General features: G+C 47.6%; 7 protein-coding genes across 7 annotated transcripts; 3 read left to right on the top strand and 4 right to left on the bottom strand.

The window, feature by feature from the left end:
• Positions 1-772: 772 nt before the first annotated feature.
• Positions 773-3,727, top strand: N7487_006931 (uncharacterized protein; the record flags this gene model as incomplete). Its single annotated transcript, XM_056874678.1, has 1 exon — positions 773-3,727. One exon carries the CDS (start codon positions 773-775, stop codon positions 3,725-3,727), a length of 2,955 nt encoding a protein of 984 aa, XP_056732398.1.
• Positions 3,728-4,156: 429 nt separating this feature from the next.
• Positions 4,157-4,826, bottom strand: N7487_006930 (coatomer subunit zeta; the record flags this gene model as incomplete). The annotated part of the gene is made up of 2 exons (XM_056874677.1): positions 4,157-4,397; positions 4,462-4,826. 2 exons carry the CDS (start codon positions 4,824-4,826, stop codon positions 4,157-4,159), a joined length of 606 nt encoding a protein of 201 aa, XP_056732397.1.
• A 661-nt stretch (positions 4,827-5,487) lies between these two features.
• Positions 5,488-7,463, bottom strand: N7487_006929 (uncharacterized protein; the record flags this gene model as incomplete). The annotated part of the gene is made up of 2 exons (XM_056874676.1): positions 5,488-6,761; positions 6,824-7,463. The coding sequence occupies 2 exons, from the start codon at positions 7,461-7,463 to the stop codon at positions 5,488-5,490; spliced, it is 1,914 nt and encodes a 637-aa protein (XP_056732396.1).
• Positions 7,464-9,094: 1,631 nt separating this feature from the next.
• N7487_006928 (sulfatase family protein) lies at positions 9,095-10,588 on the bottom strand (the record flags this gene model as incomplete). Its single annotated transcript, XM_056874675.1, has 1 exon — positions 9,095-10,588. The coding sequence occupies one exon, from the start codon at positions 10,586-10,588 to the stop codon at positions 9,095-9,097; it is 1,494 nt and encodes a 497-aa protein (XP_056732395.1).
• Positions 10,589-11,217: 629 nt separating this feature from the next.
• On the top strand, positions 11,218-13,029 carry N7487_006927 (putative rhamnogalacturonase; the record flags this gene model as incomplete). Its single annotated transcript, XM_056874674.1, has 7 exons — positions 11,218-11,656; positions 11,711-11,789; positions 11,854-12,061; positions 12,116-12,250; positions 12,307-12,520; positions 12,573-12,878; positions 12,941-13,029. 7 exons carry the CDS (start codon positions 11,218-11,220, stop codon positions 13,027-13,029), a joined length of 1,470 nt encoding a protein of 489 aa, XP_056732394.1.
• Positions 13,030-14,034: 1,005 nt separating this feature from the next.
• Positions 14,035-15,741, top strand: N7487_006926 (putative MFS transporter; the record flags this gene model as incomplete). The annotated part of the gene is made up of 1 exon (XM_056874673.1): positions 14,035-15,741. One exon carries the CDS (start codon positions 14,035-14,037, stop codon positions 15,739-15,741), a length of 1,707 nt encoding a protein of 568 aa, XP_056732393.1.
• A 206-nt stretch (positions 15,742-15,947) lies between these two features.
• On the bottom strand, positions 15,948-16,832 carry N7487_006925 (putative L-cystine transporter; the record flags this gene model as incomplete). Its single annotated transcript, XM_056874672.1, has 2 exons — positions 15,948-16,298; positions 16,368-16,832. The coding sequence occupies 2 exons, from the start codon at positions 16,830-16,832 to the stop codon at positions 15,948-15,950; spliced, it is 816 nt and encodes a 271-aa protein (XP_056732392.1).
• Between the last annotated feature and the right edge of the window lie 1,451 nt (positions 16,833-18,283).

Raw genomic sequence — 18,283 nt, 5'->3', positions numbered from 1 at the left:
CAATTACCACGCGGCAAGTGCTATTTTATTTAGCCCTGCAAGCGGAATCTGGATCCGCGTTTGCTGCAAATGTCCTAGGCAATCAGCGGTGGACGACTTAGCCATTTGGCGAGGTACTGATGAGATGGATGTGTGGCGCATTAGGCCACAACCTAGGATATGTTCCGGAATCTGGTCACCTTTTACACAGCACCTGTCCTTTTCGACGTACGATCAAATTATTTTCCTCGGAACGAATGAGATCCGAGAAGTTTGGACTTGACAACCGCACCGATGGAATTGACCACTGGCCTACCTGGACCACGTTTCAATCTCCAGTACTCTCCCATAATCACATACGAGAAACTTTAGTACCCCGAAAGGGGGGCTAAATCTGTATCACGCAGCAAGGGCTTTCCATTTCGCCCTTCGCGGAAAGTCTGAGGCTGTGTTTACCATGAGGGATGATGCTGGAATTATATGTCCAACTACTAACCATAAATTGTATCTATGGATGTTGGACGGTAAAAAGGACATACGTACAAAGCAGTGTAACTAAAAATCTTTATTAAAATTAATTATCAAGTTATACTAACTTGAAAAATCACATACAAAGCCGATTTTGTGCTTGCAATACCAGCCAATAAGACAAAAGCCCGCACTGCGCTAGCATATATACGACTCCCCGCCCTAAATGTCTCGGAATGTTTGGCCAGTCTCAATGTCAGCGCTAGACCAAGTCCTAATCGCGCCCTCCTATACTCAGTCCTTTCCATAAATCAAATCGGAGTGCATGTTAGACATGTCACAATCGTTGAGCTCGGCCCCACGCTTGAAGCCGGATGTTCGCCTCGCACAGGCTGTGTCACAGTTCGAAGCCGAACTGTCCAATGAGCAAAAAGCAAGTTTCCGTGCCTGGAGAACTAAATCAATTGAATCTCCACCTAGTATTCAAGATGTCATGCAACTTACCGCGGAGATTGACCGCGTCCCGGAAAGGAGACGCCGGTGCTTGGGACCACGACTTATGAACGTCCTACAAGCTACCCAGCAATTCGCTGCTTTGGGGGATATCATAGTCGGTGGATCTCAAAATCTGCTTGCATGTGGTGTCTGGTCAATAGTGCGTATTTCGCTTCTACTAGTCCTCGATTTTTCCTCCTATCTAGAGCAATTGTCGAGGATATTCATGACCGCTGGCCGTCTTGCCCCACGCTACGAAAAGATGGCTTTACTTTATCCTCGGTCAAAGGATTTGCAATCTTGTCTTTGTGAATATTTCATTTTGATCGTACGCCTTTGCCATGAAATGACTAGTTTTACACGCAAGTCAATTTTCGGGAAATTGACCTCCGCGCTTGGTGACTCGGATCTGAAGACATATCAATCAGAGCTAGAGTCATGGGGAAAGACAATCAAAGCCGAAGTCGCCTTCTTAATGGCGAAGGGAATTGAGGACGAAGCCGAACACAATTCTCGGTTCAGAGTAGTCTCATCAATATTCCAGAAATCAACTGCATATCAGCAAGCGATTCAAACGAAACAACGAGTGCTAGATTTCTGCTCCCAGTATGATTGCACCGTCTCGTGGAAGCAGGCTCGCAAATCTGGAAACACTAATCTGTTTCGAGAGAGCCCCAAATATCAAAACTGGAAAAGCATGCCAGTTTCTTCCACCCTCGTCTACACTGGAAAGTTGGGCTCTGGGAAATCGGTTCTGCTCGCTAATATAGTGGACGATCTCCACATTGGGAACGAACTGACCCATGTGGCATATTTCTTTTGCCGACATGACGTCTCTGAGAGTCTCAAAGCACGGGAGGTGATTGGCTCCTTAGCTCGTCAGTTACTATACCATATATCAGACTTCACGGCTGCCGCAGAATACTTGGACATAACGCATCAAATTGAACCCATGGAAAGGCTAATGGGCCTTCTTTCAAGCTCTCTCGCTCCTCTTCGACTAAGTAGGAGGTTCTTCCTTGTTATTGATGGATTGGACGAGCTCGACGTGCATCAAAGAGATATCCTGATCCAACAACTATCAGATCTTCAAAGTGAAACACTTGCAATACTCCTCTGCATTTCGCTTCGTGACGATCCAAATGAGAGCCCCCTCAAGACCAACTTCGCACGACTTGCTGCGCCAGTTGTCACAGCGATTCCAAACAACACACCCGACATTGAGGATTTCATCGAGACAGAGTTGGAAAGTCGTATCGAATCAGGAAAGCTCACAATCGGCAGCCCTCTTTTGATTCTAGAAATCCAAGACGCTCTATTGAAAGGATCACAGGGGATGTTCCTTTGGGTAGCTCTCCAAATCGAGTCTTTATGCACCATGGAAAGTGACGAAGAGATCCGCCAAGCTCTCGCAGACCTGCCGAAAGATCTTTCGGCGACATTCTCTCGTACCTTACGGTCAAAATCCCAAAATACCCGCCAAAAGGAGATATTGGCCATTCTGACTGTGGCCCAAACCCCACTCACTCTCCAGCAACTGCGGGAGGCGCTATGTGTAGTTCCTGGTGATTTGAACTGGAATCCGGATAGACTTCTCAACAATATGCACAACACCCTAGCTTCTTGTGGCAGTCTTGTCGCTATTGATGAGGAAGAGTTTACTATACATCTTGTCCACCACAGTGTGAAACAGTTCCTTCTTGGCGAATTCAAAGATTCGACCGAAACCCTAGTCAATGTTGATGACGCTCATCAAATGATGGCAAGCATCATTTTCACCTACCTCAACTACGGCGTATTTGAAACTCGAGTTTCAAAGACCGTAATACCTCAGCTAAAAACTGGGTCCGTTCCCTCAGAGGTGATCCTCTCAACACTCAAGTCATCAACTGGTGTCCGGAATATGGCAATCAAACTCCTCAGATCCCGCAAAGGGTCTGGCTTTGATATTGGAAAGATCATTGCAGAGACGAAGCTCCAGAATCAGCCTACAGAAGAACAGTTCTACTTCCGCAAATATGCAGTATCATTCTGGCTATACCATGCTGTCCACGCCTTTGACCTCCCCGAAGCCATGCACAGGTTATTACTGAGACTTTTAGACCGAAGGGTACCCTTAGGCCTCAACATAAACGACGAAGATATCGACAAACTACTATCGTGGTCCGCAAAAAAGAAACAATATGCATCTTTGATCAAGATATTGCTTGATTCCGGAACCATGACATCAACAGAACGAGATATGACTCTAGATGCACTGCATATTGCTGCGGGTGAAGGACACGGTGCAATGATTCGAGTCCTCTTAGAGCGTGCAAAGATGAATGACATGATGATGTTCGAGGGGTCCCACCCCCAGCAACTACATCTATCCGCTCAAAATGACCTTGAGTTGACAGCACAACAGCCACTTGATTCCAACATGGTCGATGTCAATTCAAGGGATTCCCTGCGTTGGACTCCTTTGCATCGAGCGGCTATGAATGGACACTCTTCGACCGTGATCTTTCTACTTACAGTCGTCAACGCCAATCCTACAACACCCGATATAATGGGACTCACCCCTTTGCACCTGGCTAGCATGAATGGACATTCTGCTGCCATCGAGGCACTCCTTGATCACGGAAATGCAGACCCGCATGCTATTGATAATGAGGGCCGAACTCCTGGTGACCTTGCTCTGGAAAAGCTCGACGAAGAAACCATTTCTAAGCTAGATCCCCGGCTTTTTGGTTCTACCAGAAAAATAATCGATGTTGCCCCCGCCGAAGGAGAGACCTGTTAGTCCATTTGGTTGATTGTATTAATAATTTGAAGAGATGAATGCACGCCAGTCCCTCATCCAGGCTTGAGCGCAATAAAAATCTTCAAAAATGCTCACGAGGCTATTGAGTTTCTCATTGCACATATTAGTCTCTCGAACATAGTATCATGAATTATGCGGTGCGCCGGGCCAACATTGTCAATATCGAACAATAACACAATGATGTAGCCAAGACCTTTTGTAAGATGCTAGAATGAAAAGAAACAGGTCTATGTCATCGATGCCTGGAAACAACCAAGTCGTGCAGACAAAAAAAAAAGAAAAGCCATGAAGCGCCAGGACCAGCCAGGAAGAAAAGCAGGTGGGAAAAAGAAAACAGTCAAGAAATGCTCCAATGAGGGCGTAAACACATCATAGCCCTCCAACACAACACAAAATTTGATGTTCCATTTACATCTGTCGCAATCCCTCTGCAAGACGCCGCTTGCCGAACTCCCAGGCGTTCATTAGGCCCTGTTCCGTGAGATCGATATTCTTCATGTTGGGTGCATCTGCAGCGGGTGCGCGGCTGACACGCGAAGCGATCATAACGGGATCCGTCTCGAGAATGATTCCGTCGTCGATGGTCTCGTCAATAGTCAGGGAGACGAGGTCGTAGTTCTCGACGATAGTGCGCTTGTCGGTTGCGCCCCTGATAGACGATCTTGTTAGCACCGGTCGACAAATTTCCCCGTTACGATCAAAACATAACATACTTGAATAAGATTCCCAGAGCATCCCGTAGTGACAGGACAACATTGTACAGCAGCACCTCGTTCTCGTCGGCGCTTCCAACAACGTAAATCATGACGTCGCTCTCCATCTTGAAGACCACAATTCGGTTATCGTAAAGAATGACATCGCTGGAGGACTTGTTGGTCTTCTCGAGGAGGCCCTTCTCAAAAGCACGCTGCTCCTTCACGGTGGGGTAGGGGTTGGCACCGGGGTAGTCAGTTGAGTTCGGTGCAGCGCCGGCGGGGGGGTGTGGTGCCGAGAAGTACTTTGCGTAGATGCGGGAGCCATCATCGGCGGACATGACAAGCACCGCATTGACGGAGAAGAGAGAGAGAGAGCCGGTCATGGTGATTATTGTTGGGAGCAATTGGGGAAATACTGTCCTTGTGATTGTTGATGCTCTCAACCGCCAATCTGGCCGGAGGCGGAGACGCACTAATGTTGTTCCGTCCGAGCTCCGTGTACTATGCGGGTGAACTGGAGACTGTGTACGTGATTGGGAATAAACTCATGCATATTTGTTTCTCCAACTTAGTGCCAGTACGCAGGCGGCTTCGGTTTATTTGTGCTCTAGTCGTTTGCTGTATTACCGGGGTAATGATGGCAAATTGGCATATATGGAGATATAACCAGCCATTCGTTGGGCTTTGTCCTCAATTGAAATACTACAGTACTGGAATAAGATATACACCTCAAGATTTGAGGATATGACATAAAATGAGTGGAAAGACATCATCGTGAAGGAGACATGGGGAATAATATATATCAAGATAAACAAAAACCGTGATGTGTCAGACTCCCTTCGAAACCTCATCGCATGGGGAAACATCGTGATCAGATCGCGTCAAAGGAAACATGAGAAATCGGGGACCTTGAGATACAGGTGAACATTCAAAGGCATGAGATTGCATTATGTGCATCATAGGGGAGGGGGTATGGGTATGTTAAAAATATGGTCAAAGACCAGTTTAAGATCACATCAAATCATACTGCCCGGGAAACAAGGCTTACTGCGGCGGTGCAGGTTCATCGGTGTTGGAGCGATTCAACCACGGAATCCAGCTCGCGCGGTTTGCCTTCTTGCGTGCCGCTTCCTCCTCTTCCTTGATTCTAGCGGTTTCGCTGACAAGGCGTAGAGGGCGCAATTTGTCTTGCTGCATCACTGCTCCAGTGTAGTTGTTCATGCCGCTACTGGATCGAGGAGGGCTAGAGGTAGCTCCGGTAGAGGCTGTATCTCCGTGGGGATCACTTGTGACACTAGGGGAGCTGCTGCGACCAAACCGCTCGGGTTGGCTGGACATAGACGGTGCACGGCTCATGCTGGATATATAGCTGGCGGCTCCAGAGAACATGCTCTGGCGCGATCCAGGTCCCATTGCAGTCGGGCTGATAGGTCCGCCCGAGTTGCGTCCGCCGCGGTACATGTGACCAACGACACTCGCGGCATGTGGATCGACTTGTTCTGAGCGGCTGCGACGGTGACTAGCCCTCACAGACTGCGTACGGAATGGAATGCTTGGCGCAGTGTTGGGGTTCTCGTTGGGGTTGTTCCCAGATGGTTGCGGTGGAGGCAGCATGCTGGTTGGACGCGACCGAGGTTGGGTTGAAGGGCGGGAAGTTGGGGCACCGACAACCGACTTCGCTCGTTGTAGGAGACTTTGTGAAGAACCGTCATCTTTCTCCGGGGGGGTTGGGGGAAGCTCTTTTTCACTGCCCGCGGTCTTCGTGGTAGAGGTTTCGTCATTCGAGTCCAGAATGTGCTCAAATCCATCATGCATAAGCAGTCTGCTGATAATACGCTCTATATAGAGTGTCAAAGCTTTGTTCTGATCTTTGAGAGCCTTGATCTCTCCGTCCGGTTGAGCGGCATCGGTTTCTGGCGACTCATCCACCGATTCAAGCTCATCGGCTAAGGACCCCAGACCACCTGCCGACTCCTTTGTGGGGTTGGCATCTCGCATGAATTCGCCCTTGGCAAAGTCTCCAGTCAGGGTCTTCTCGCTGAGAAGAAGTTGATAGCTTTCATTGTCTTCCATCAGGCGAGCGTTGGCCACGCGGGCCTCGAGCAAGTCTTTCTCGAGTTCTCGCTGGCGGCCACCACCAGCGTTCTCCATCTCAACGAGTTTGATCTGTGATTCAGCCAGTTCGAGGCGTAATGACTCGATGAGTTTGTCTTTCTGAAGGAGAAGTGTAGAGTTGTTGCGGGACGGGCTGCGCTCGATGTGGGATGAGGGCGCAAATTGACCATCCACGTCCGGGGAAGATCGATTGCGGAAGCTCGCTATACGGGAGGTCAGTCTTTGGATACAATCAGCGGCGTGTGTAGGAGTATGGGTGTCTTACAAGATCGGGAGACCTGGCTGCGATCCCCTTCTGCATTCATGCGCTCCTTCTGTGCCACCGAGTCCTTCAAACGTTGAATAGTCGCCTGCATTTCTTCCTCCCGACTAATCTGTTGTTCTTTCTCTTGGAGCATAGCATTCCGCTCCGCCTCGTGGTTCTGTTCTAGATCCCGGATCTGACGACCCTGGTCCCGAATGTCACTGTTAAGGGCCTCAATCCGACTATCACGCTCATGCGCCTGATCCTCTAACTTGGTTTGTTCACTGATCGCTTCATCGAGGCGCATTTGCAGGACGCCGAGCTGTTTTTGGTATTGTTCGGAAGCATTTTCGGCCTTCTGGAGTTGTGCCCGCAGTTCCTCGATGAGGGCGGCATTCTGAGCCCGCGCCTCTTCCTCGGAGGGGTCGTTGGAAACTCGTGGAACGTTTGACATGCTGAGATTGGAACGGCCAGGTTTTCTTGCAGCTGCGCGCGCAGAGACAGGAGTTGAACCTCTTAAGGAGGGGGAGCGGTTGAGACTGTTGGTTGCGCTGGGCGAGCGTGCATGCCCTCGTGTGGACCCGTTGTTGGACTGCGGATCTGCGGTCGATGATTTGCTGGAACTGCCGGGAGTTCCAGGCTTTCGAGGCGTTGCTGACATAGTGAAAGGCGCCGAGTCCAACGCTGGCGAATGTATAAGAAAATAAAACGTATATAACCCCCTATTTTGCTTCAATTGGGGAAGGGAAAAGAAGATTCCAGGGTTGCAAGTGTAATTAAGAGCGGTCAAAACTGAGTGGACACCTTGTGGAGCTTGTATGGGAAGCCCGAGGGCCAGGAATGTAGTTGAAAGCTGTCACAGGTTGATTGCGTGCCACATGGTTGATCGGAGTTGAAGATTCATCGGAAGCAATGGCATGAAGGTCGGAATGAGAAATAAATTGAGGAAAAGTGATGGTTGCAGGCCTTAAATCAAAGTTGTCTTGTTAGGGAATGCGGATCCCCTTACTGTATTCTAAAAATACGCAACGGCTTTGGGGGCTGGAGCAATACGAGAGAGTAAGGACTTTCTAGAAGAGGGAAAGAGAAAAGCAAGAGGGAGTTACTGAAATAAGGAGATTGTAATTAAATTTATTATTTTACAGTTAATCTACTAGGGGATAGCCTGTTGATATGGCATGAGCCCATGAAAGAGCCAATACAAGCGCATTTAGCCGTTTCTGAAAAGGAGATTTATGCCTCAGGCACCTCGGAATAATGTACTTCCCTCTCCACACTTAATTGAGATCTCCATACTCCGTACATGCGGTACATATTGTACTCCGTACGCTCTACACCCACTTCAATCCAGGTTACTCCGTACAGAGTGCTTACATTGCAGTTGTACTTTACACCCCTGAGAGTCCTCAACAACTTGAAACCTAACTTAGGCCTTCAGCACACATATCCCGATATTACATCTCCATCGTCAGCATGGCGGCCCAACAGGTGATAACACGTCAATTACAGAAGCTCGTCCTATCGACGAAGTCCATCAAAATCACATAAATGCTACACATATTATGAAAACTATGCACTCGCGCAAGGCCAAGTCAGTTGTTGTTGCTGCTAACAGTCCCAGTTCGAGTACTACGTATGCGTACGGATGCATGCAGTATTCGCCAAGACCCTAGGGCATCATCTCTCGGGCAACCACATGAGTTTCTTTGTTATCGCGCCAAATTCGGAACAACTTGGGCTAATAACAAAAATGGATAACACATCAAGTTGGGTACCACTTGCGCCACCAGCAATCGAAATCGGGTTGACTTGGACATCCTCTCGCACTGTTTAAGTGGACTAAGGGGAGAGCAGGGATGACAACGATGGATCGAGCTCTGCGTACTCCGTAGAGAGGATCTGATTGGTGGGAGTGATCAAATCCCTGGATATATTACAGTCATTATTTATCTTTAAGATTGAAGATGGAAAACACGTATGGGTGTACGCAATCAACTCTTTCAAGGTTCCCAAGCTGGAACATAGCAACCTTCGTTCTCATCTTACCTGTGTTCTGTTATAGGTAGTTACTGACGGTAACCGCACTACTCACTACCTTCTAATTCCTAATGAGAAATGAGGCACTGAGTATTGGAACCCCTGCCATAGCGATTAGTTGACCCTACATCGGTATTCAAGGTGCAGGCTATTCCCGAGGTGTTCCCGGAAGGCCCGCTTTAAGCCTGAGGGCGACCTTGATTTTTGTGCATAGAGAAAGCCAAAAGTCTAACAAGTAGACACTTGAATATATTTCTAAGCAACTGTGTTCTTAACTTGATCAACATCAGCACCCCATGGCACATTCCCCACAAACGCCTTCTGGTTCTGATTGCCCGGTTGCTCGGCATCAAAGTCCAAACGGTCAGGGATCTTCAGCCCAGCTGGGAAATGGTACCTCACAAACCATGTCGACACCCCATCCCGGTACAGCCAAGGGTCCTCTGTCCGTCGCTGCCATGTTTCCAGTCTCGTCCTTAGATCCTCAAGCACAGCAGCATGTTCCGGGTCTTTGACAAGGTTGTTCACTTCATTCGGATCGTTCTCCAGATCATACAGCTCTTCTGGTGCACGGAAAAAGTAATCCTTGAGCTTTCTCTCGCCGATCATAATCTCGCTATCTGATGAGTTCCGAATATCTTCCCAAGAAAGAGACCCATAGATGTCAGCCGCAAATGGGAAGTCCAGGCGCCATGCGAGATTTCGGTGGTATTTGTATCGTCGATCCCGAATGAATCTCGTCGGCCAGTAGTTCGTGACTTCGTGGAAAGTGTGCGACCCGAATACTTGGTTCCACTCTGATGGTTTGGCGTCAGTTCCAAGAATAGGAAGCAGGGAGTTTCCAAGGCGCTTCTTCGCCGGGTCTACTACACCCGGATGTCCGGCATAGTCAAGCAGAGTGGGGAGGATATCGACGTATGAAACCATGTCAGAGTTGACTGCGGGCCTCAGCTTTGGATGTTTGATGATAAGAGGCAATCGCACTCCTGCATCGAAAAGAGTGGTTTTAGAGTTGATAAAAGGTGGGCCATTGTCGCTGATAAAGATGACGAGAGTTGACTCAGCCAAACCAGCGTTTTCGAGAGCCTTCAAAACAAACCCGATACCCTGGTCAAGGCGATGAATTGAGTTATAATACTCCGCCAACTCGAACCGGGCACCGGGAGAGTCGTTAATAAAGGAGGGAATTTCGACAGCATCACTGGTGTAGGTGCCCTTCGTGATTCGGGGGTCGTATTCTTGGTCGTTGCCAAATCCACCACGAGTACGATCGCGGTGTGGATCATGGAAACCAATGGTCAAGAAGAAAGGCCTTTCATCTACCAGAGACTCTTGGAAGAACTCATTGGCTTGATCAGCGATCACAGCCACATCCCTCGTTTCGCTCTCCTTGGCGACCTCCCAGGGATAGACTGGCGCGGGTCCGACGTGAATCTTTCCCAGAATACCAGTCCGATATCCGCTTTGATTTAGCAACTGGGGCGCAGTTTCCACATGGTCAAAGGTGACAAAATGGTGACGGTGACTGGCAAGTCCATACTGACCGTTCTGGTGGGTGTGCAGACCTGTATAGATCACGGAGCGGCTGCCGCTGCAGGACGCGGTGCTTGCAAAGGCATAGTCAAATTTAGTACCTTCCGCAGCGAGATTGTCGAGATTGGGTGTCTTGATAGTCGATGCCCCGTAACAACCAAGTTGCTTACCGAGATCATCGGCGACCATTAACAGCACATTCTTTCTACCCGTCATGATGACTCGCTATATTCGAGTAAAGATTTTCTGAGCTTGGCTTGGTGAGAACTTGAAGAAAGAAAACCCACCGATTGGAAAGATATGTTCTTATTGTATGTCCTGCGTCATTGGTGGATTTACGCCATTTGGGACTAGCTCCTCTTAGGCTTGCTGTGAGCGCCATCTGACAGCAAGATGATGTGCTTGCTTGTAAATTTCCAACTACAACGCCACTAATGCTTAGTCCCTTGAAATCTTTCATCAAATTTTAATTAAAAATGTTGCCATTTGCAAAAATCGTTGGCAATCGTACCGAGGTCCCGTGAACAACCCACTTTCTTCATAGGAGATATACTATCCTACGACAGCTTGGTGATAAATCCCGCATAAACCGGTGTTATCGGACTGAATGATTACAGTGGATTTGTCTCACTTTTTAATCGCCAATCGTGATACTAGTGGATGGAGGAATTATGGCGTCTTTCATTAAAGATATTGATCAAAGGGACTGAAGACCCTATACAATTCAATTGTATCAGAAACAGTATAGCTAGTATAACTAGTATAACTAGCTCCCAAACTAGAAGTACAATAAGATAGAACTGAGAGTGAAGGGAAATTGAATTGCACATTTTCATCACTCCACGATGAAGTTCACCGGTTTGCTCTTGCTTCCCTTGTTGCGTATTACCGCGGGCCAGCTTATTGGCCCTGTTGGTCCAACAACCGACCTTCAAGATAAAACATTCGAGTGCAACATTCTTGATTATGGCGCTGTAGCTGATAACAAGACTGACATCTCCACTGCACTGGAGACAACTTTCTCGGACTGTGTTCGCAAACATCCGGGTAGCCGACTCATTGTCCCCGAAGGAGAGTATCTCATCGAGCGAGGTGTAACTCTCATCAATGGCACCAATTGGGCATTCCAGTTGGATGGGCTGATCACAGCTGCATATGGTGGCGATTGGAATATTGCGCGTGAGTTGCTACTCCAGGGGTTTGCAGGCACAGAGATCATCAATGCAACCATCAATGGGGAGGGTGATAATAAATTCTTATTAGATGTGCTCGTCATTGTCAATGGTGAGTTCACATTTCCAGGCATCCTTTTTCGGGGCTCAATATTGACAAAAGCAGCTGTGGATTTCGAGTTTTATTCTTCCAATGGCAAAGGTGCCTTCCAAGGACAGGGTTACCTCTACCGGAACCTTGGAAAGTAAGTTATGGACCATTTATATCATTTCTATGAGATGTTGTGCAGCTAACATATCGAACTCTAGTACGGATCGCCCGCGCCTGGTGCGTTTGATCTCTCCGACGAACGCCTCCGTCCATGACTTGATTCTAGTCGACAGCCCCAAGTTCCACATTATCTTGGACTTTGCCGTTAATGTTGAAGCCTACCATTTGACTATCCGGGGGGGAAATTTGGGTAGTTACGATGGTATTGATGCCATTGGAACCAACTATTGGATCCACGACAATGAGGTATGCATTTTATGTGGGATTTTCAGGTTTCGCCCAAACTAACACATGTTGTAGGTTACCAATCGCGACGAGTGTGTTTCGGTGAAGAGTCCTTCTCATCATGCCTTGGTTGAGAACCTAGTGTGCAATCAGGCAGGCTCAGGTATATCCATTGGCAGTCTAAATTCGTCTGCCGAGATCTCAAACATTGTCAGTTCCAACCACATTTGGAGCCATATCCCAACGAGTGACTAACATTACAGTAGGAAGCACGCAACATCAGCATTATCCAAGGTAACAACATCGCTTTCATCAAAACATACCCTGGTGGATCTGGCTATGTTACAAACATCACTTTTACGAATTTCCGCTCTTTGGGAAGTCTCTATGGCTTGGATATCAACCAATACTGGCAGAATACCTTTGAGCCCGACACTGGTGCTGTTGCATTGAGCAACCTGGTTTTCCGAAACTTCTCTGGTAAGTCATTGAAAATAATTACATCTGATGATATTCTTACAAAATTTCTCAGGCTCTGTTGCCGATGGAGTCAGACGCCCTCCACTTTACCTCGTTGCGAATGACCTCTCATTTGCCACCAATGTCACTGTCGAAGATTTCTCGGTGTGGACAGAATCAGGTACTACCGTTGTAAACAAGATCAGCAACATCTTTGGTACTGGAGATGACAGCTACGGGTCAAGCAATGGTATCAAGTCTCTCGGCGCGGGAGAATCGCCTTCGCCTTATTCCAGCACCTACACCATTACAGCATCCCCAACTGGCTGGAAGGCCCCCGCAACTCCTACTTGGGCTGTGCCTAGTACGGGTTATGGAAGTAAGCACTTTGCCTGGTTCTTTTTCCTTTCTTTTTCTATCAGAAAACTAATTTTTCTACAGCGGCATCTCCCATTCCGGTCTATAGCCCAGCTCCTCTGTGGCGTCCAGGTGGTGTGGATTATGATTTGCATTACTGGGGAAGCTTCTAAATGACAGGTTATAATTGGGGAACGCTATTATAGGCTTATTGAGAGGACATTCTCTGACGTTGCAGGGATGTTTGGTATGCACGGGGTGGTTGGTAGAAGTTGAAGGATGTTGCAGCGATTAGATTTAGTCGAATGCATGTGCAAGAGGAGAGAATCTGATGTTACATTTATCCGTATCAAAAATGAAAGATTATTTCAAGACCTTACGAGATTTTTAAATTTGTATTTTTTCTACATTGTTTTGTAACGAGCCCAATATCTGCATAGGTCAAGAAACGCTGCCATCCCCAGCTCTCCAACCACATGCTTCTAAGCCTTCCTCAATACAGAAAAGCTTGCCAAAGCTAAGACCCCTTCAATGGCGTCAGTAGAGCAATATTTTAACGCCAGCGCTTGTTCCATGTGGTAAATTAACCGGGAAGGTGAAGGCCCGGTGAACAAGACTTGGGATCGCCAATATTGATGGTGGCGTTAGGACCCTCAGTTCTCATAGAAATCAAGAAGTTAGATATATTATTGTAAGACAGTATTTTCCACCAATCTAACCAAGTACAATCCAAAATGGGCATCGCTCATTGAGTTGATTGGGCAAAGACTGATGCAATCAGGCGCGAGCATGGCGCAAAAATCGGCTAATTGGCAAGGCTTATGTTCATTCACCAAGACATCTTATCTTTGACTCACGCCGTTAATATTTGCTTGGGACTTACCAGCCAGGCGTTCTTTAGACCGTTATAGCGTTCTTTTCAAATACTAGGATAATTCGCCATCTCTACATTGGGATCTCGTCCGTTCGCTGGCGTCGATGGCATCATGCAGATACTTGAGCACGAATTTTGTGCAACCTTTCACGCTGGGTTGAACTGATATTGTTACTCACTACATTTGATATATAAAGTGCTCGGTCTCAATAACAATGAACAGCATTCACTCAGTGCCGAAGTTGCAATTTCGCATCCCTGCTTGTCTTGTCCTTGATTTGGGGCCCGTACACCCAGGATAGCCATGACATCGACACTTTCCAAGGATCTTGGGTCGGACTCTGAGCCTCAGAACGACATTCATCGACACAAAGATGGTTCTGTGATAACAACCCTTGCCGAGCCAGAGGAGCAACGGGAGTCCGTGTCGCTGTTTAGTGCGCTTTTCTCTCGGAAACGAAAGGTCGATCCGGACTCTATTGCGACAGTTCGAAGTGTGTTCGATGATCCCCAGTTAGCGCAATTCTACCAGCCTTGCGCGGACTACGAGAATCTGCACAGATTCGATCCGGACGAAAGATGGACTCACCGTGAAGAAGTCTCGGTGCGCCGCAAGACCGACTGGAAGATTCTCTTATGGATCCTTATCATGTTCTTTGGTCTCAATCTCGATCGAGGAAATCTGGGAAGTGCCGCAGCTGATAACCTCCTCGATGATCTGAAGATCACCACCAACGACTACAACAACGCGCAAAACATGTATCGCGTCGGCTTCCTCATTGCTGAGATTCCGTCTCAGATGCTTGGAAAGAGATTGGGACCTGATCGTTGGATTCCCTTTCAGATCATCCTTTGGAGTCTAGCATCCGGCGGCCAGTTTTTTATGCAAGGTCGCTCAGGCTTCTTCGCTTGCCGCTTCTTTATTGGCCTATTCATGGGTGGCTTCATCCCAGATTCAATCTTGTACCTTTCGTACTTCTACACCAAAAACGAAATGCCATTCCGTCTTGCATTGTTTTGGTTCACTGATTCCATGTCAGGTGTGGTTGCCTCATTTATCGCTTATGGTGTTCTGCACATGCGCGGTGTAGATGGCCGCGAAGGTTGGCGATGGTTGTTCCTCATCGAGGCACTCATTAGTCTCGTGATAGGATTCCTTAGTTTCTTATTCTTGGTACCGGGTCCTACCCAGACAAAGACTTGGTGGAACCCTAAGGGATACTTCACCGAAAAAGAAGAGAAGATCATTGTGAATAAGGTGTTGCGAGATGATCCGTCCAAGGGCGACATGCACAATCGCCAGGCCCTTTCTCTCAAAATGTTCTGGCAAAGTTTGATGGACTATGACCTGTGGCCGATTTACATCATTGGAATGATTTTCGAAATCCCCTCTTCGCCACCGAAGAGCTATCTGACGCTTTCACTCAAAGGGATTGGATTTAGCACCTTCGAGACTACTTTGTTGACAATTCCTGTCACTGTTTTCGCCTCCATCAATTTGCTTCTTATAACCGAGTTGTCCGAGCGTTTACAACAAGTCTCCTTAATCGGTCTTCTCAGTCAAATATGGACTTTCCCACTTCTCATAGTCCTTTACACATCAGTTGGATCACTGTCACACTGGAGCATGTATGCGGTTTCTTTCATTCTTGTGGGTTGGCCAAACCCGCAAGCAACACATGTTGGCTGGTGCTCGCGCATCAGTAATACTGTGCGAACTCGAAGTATCAGTGCGGCGCTTTTCAATGTGACCATCCAACTTTCCGGAATTGCATCCTCCAACATCTACCGCGCAGATGATAAGCCAAACTACCGTCGTGGAAACGGTCAACTCATCGCTATCAACGTCGCTACTATGGTTGCCTATGTTTTGGCAAAGTTATACTACACGCGCAGGAACAAATGGAAGAAGGCTCAATGGGACAAGTTCACCCCAGAGGAGAAGGCAACCTATCTGAGCACTACTACCGATGAAGGAAACAAGCGATTGGACTTCCAGTTCTATAGCTAAGCGCAGCTCCTATGTGATATCTGCTACACCTATCTGTATCTAGGATTATACCTCATTGGAGTGTTTTATTCTGTTCTCGTCATATTTAATATATCAGGGAGGAGGGGGGCACTTTCTCAGAATCAAAAGGATCTTCATATATTATTCCAAGTTTGACTATGTTGCAAATATTTGTAAAAAATCCCCAATCATATAAATGTACATGTTTATACCTCATCCCTGCTATCAAGGAGAGGATCGCGCTCTGATACCCCTGGCTTATTCTCTGCAAATCGCTCCCGATATAGAACAAAGTGCTGAAAGATGAAAATGAGATCGAATAGGACGGTGATGTTGCCCAGCAGTAATTTGGCGATGTTGCCGACGGCACCCGACCAGTCCCCTTGCATCGAAGAGTCTAGCACCAGCTGCATCAGTGACAGAATCGCACCGGACAGATCTAGCAGGATTGCCACGATGGAAAACCCCACTGTTGACTGCCGCCGATAATTCATCACCACCTGGGGTGTGTATTTGACGGCTGTCAGGAACACCTTGATCATGCCGAGCACATAGACCTTACGCGAATATTTCAGTCAGTATATGTTGACTAGAAAATGAGTTCACCTGTCGCTTTGTCCTCTTACCACATCAATCCATTCCCATGATGCCAACGCCAAAACGCAAAGAATGGCCAGGGGGACCGCCCCCAGACAGCCCCAAAAAACTCCGAGAGCCAAGGCACTCGGCCGCTGCAGCTGGGAATCAAATTTCCAGAACCCAGTGCAAATGAACTGGCTACAGATCCAGCAACAGATCAGCGCTCCGTGCAGGGCATAAACGAAATCATTCCATTGAACAGTCGGTTCAGGGCTCTGCGGATGTCGCTGGGCATACTGAGCGCGCACGACCGACGAGAAGAGGAAGCAGGCATTGGAAACAGTGTATGCGGACAAGCCGAGCACATTGAGCAGAGTAAAATCAATAGAGAAGCCGTCGGTCGAGCGGCGGCGGTGGTTGTGTAAAACTTGCGGGTAGAATGACAGCGACCACAGGATGAAATAGGCCCAGCCAAGGGTTTGAGAGATGCTTTCTGTCAAGGTTGCCTTCATCGTGGAGATGTAGATGAATTTCAACAAGGACAAATTGTACTTGATGGAAATTGAATATCGTCTGATTCCCAGGTCTCGGAATAGACGCCGGAGTTCGGGATATCCGGAGTTCAGCCTCACGACCCTCGGCGGACTCAGCGGTGATCTATGATATTAACAAGATGACCAAGCATCGACACGCAAGTTGGAATAATGATGATGACGGAGGTTTTTACTCTGTATCCAGTAACTCGAATGAGTTGCTCTCTCTCTAGTTTTCTATACCATTAACAATAGCAGCAAGATTTGTAAATTGCTCTCTTCTTTTTTTATTCTAACTATTGCAAATATACATGGACTACAACACGGGTATGGAGTAGACAATGCCTTTTTCGCTCCATTCTTTTTGGTTTCTTAGGTAGAGTTAGGGTTTTAACTCCGAGATATCGGACTTTGGTTCAGACCTCGGGATTGTTAGTCATCCGCTGCTGGGTCCACCCACCCGTGGACAGGTCCAGTAGACGGGGTCTGGGTTCGAGATCCTCGATCCCATAACATCAACATGGCAATACCTAAGCCTTTGCCAATCAAGCACTGGGAATCATTGATAAAGCGGGGTCTCAGTCGAATGCCAAAATGAAGACGAAATAGAACCCATGCAGGCGCCCGGAAACCCATCTCGATTACTCCGTACTGCCAGCCACTACGACAATCAACTCAAGACTAAACCTTCCAAGGGGCTATATGATACTAGACAAGCAGATTTCTGCGACAAGAATTCCGTTGACGCATGGAGGGGAAACGAATCATAAACACCTCATTGAGAATGTGGAGATGATGTCGTGGGGCTTGCCCAGGTGTGACATCTGATCTAGCTACAACATTTGTCAGCTCACTACGGAGTACCTAGGTAGTTAATCCCAATACGAAACAACATCCGTTGTAATGCGATTGAAAGCGTCTGAAGCGACTAACCTGCTTACACTCTTGCACTTTGTAGTTGATTGATATTCTCTTCGGAGGAGTCTACTCTCCATCTTGTTCCTGTCCTATAGAGGGTAGCTAGTTTCACTAGCAGTTTTTGAGCCAGGCTTTTAAATAATCTATCAAATGACATATATTGACAGAGGAGGGCACAGCTCTCTTATTACAAGCGAACTTTTAATTACCCCGGTAATAAATAACCGGGACAAAGGAATCCTCCAGGGCTTTCAATCTTGGAAGTGCATCGAAGAGAAGGAGGTGCTCCATTTATCAGCACGATAAGAGTGGGCCAAAACGGGATTAGTGGAGAAAGCTTTCAACCAATCATAATATGAAACTGCGCATGGGAAGCCTTGGGTGGGGGCCTGAGCGCTCAGGCATTAATAGGGTTAAACCCTTTTGCCACAGTGCTGCTTGGAAATCAAGACCCGTGACCACAGCGAAATCGACCCTCTTTTCTCTTTCTCCTTCCGAACCCTCGACAACCA

This window comes from Penicillium crustosum, assembly GCF_028827405.1.
Source record: "Penicillium crustosum strain IBT 35664 chromosome Unknown utg000002l_segment0_segment0, whole genome shotgun sequence".
Classification (NCBI taxonomy): Eukaryota; Fungi; Ascomycota; class Eurotiomycetes; order Eurotiales; family Aspergillaceae; genus Penicillium; species Penicillium crustosum.
The sequence above is the reverse complement of the archived record's forward strand: the minus strand, read 5'-3'. Positions and strand labels throughout refer to the sequence as shown.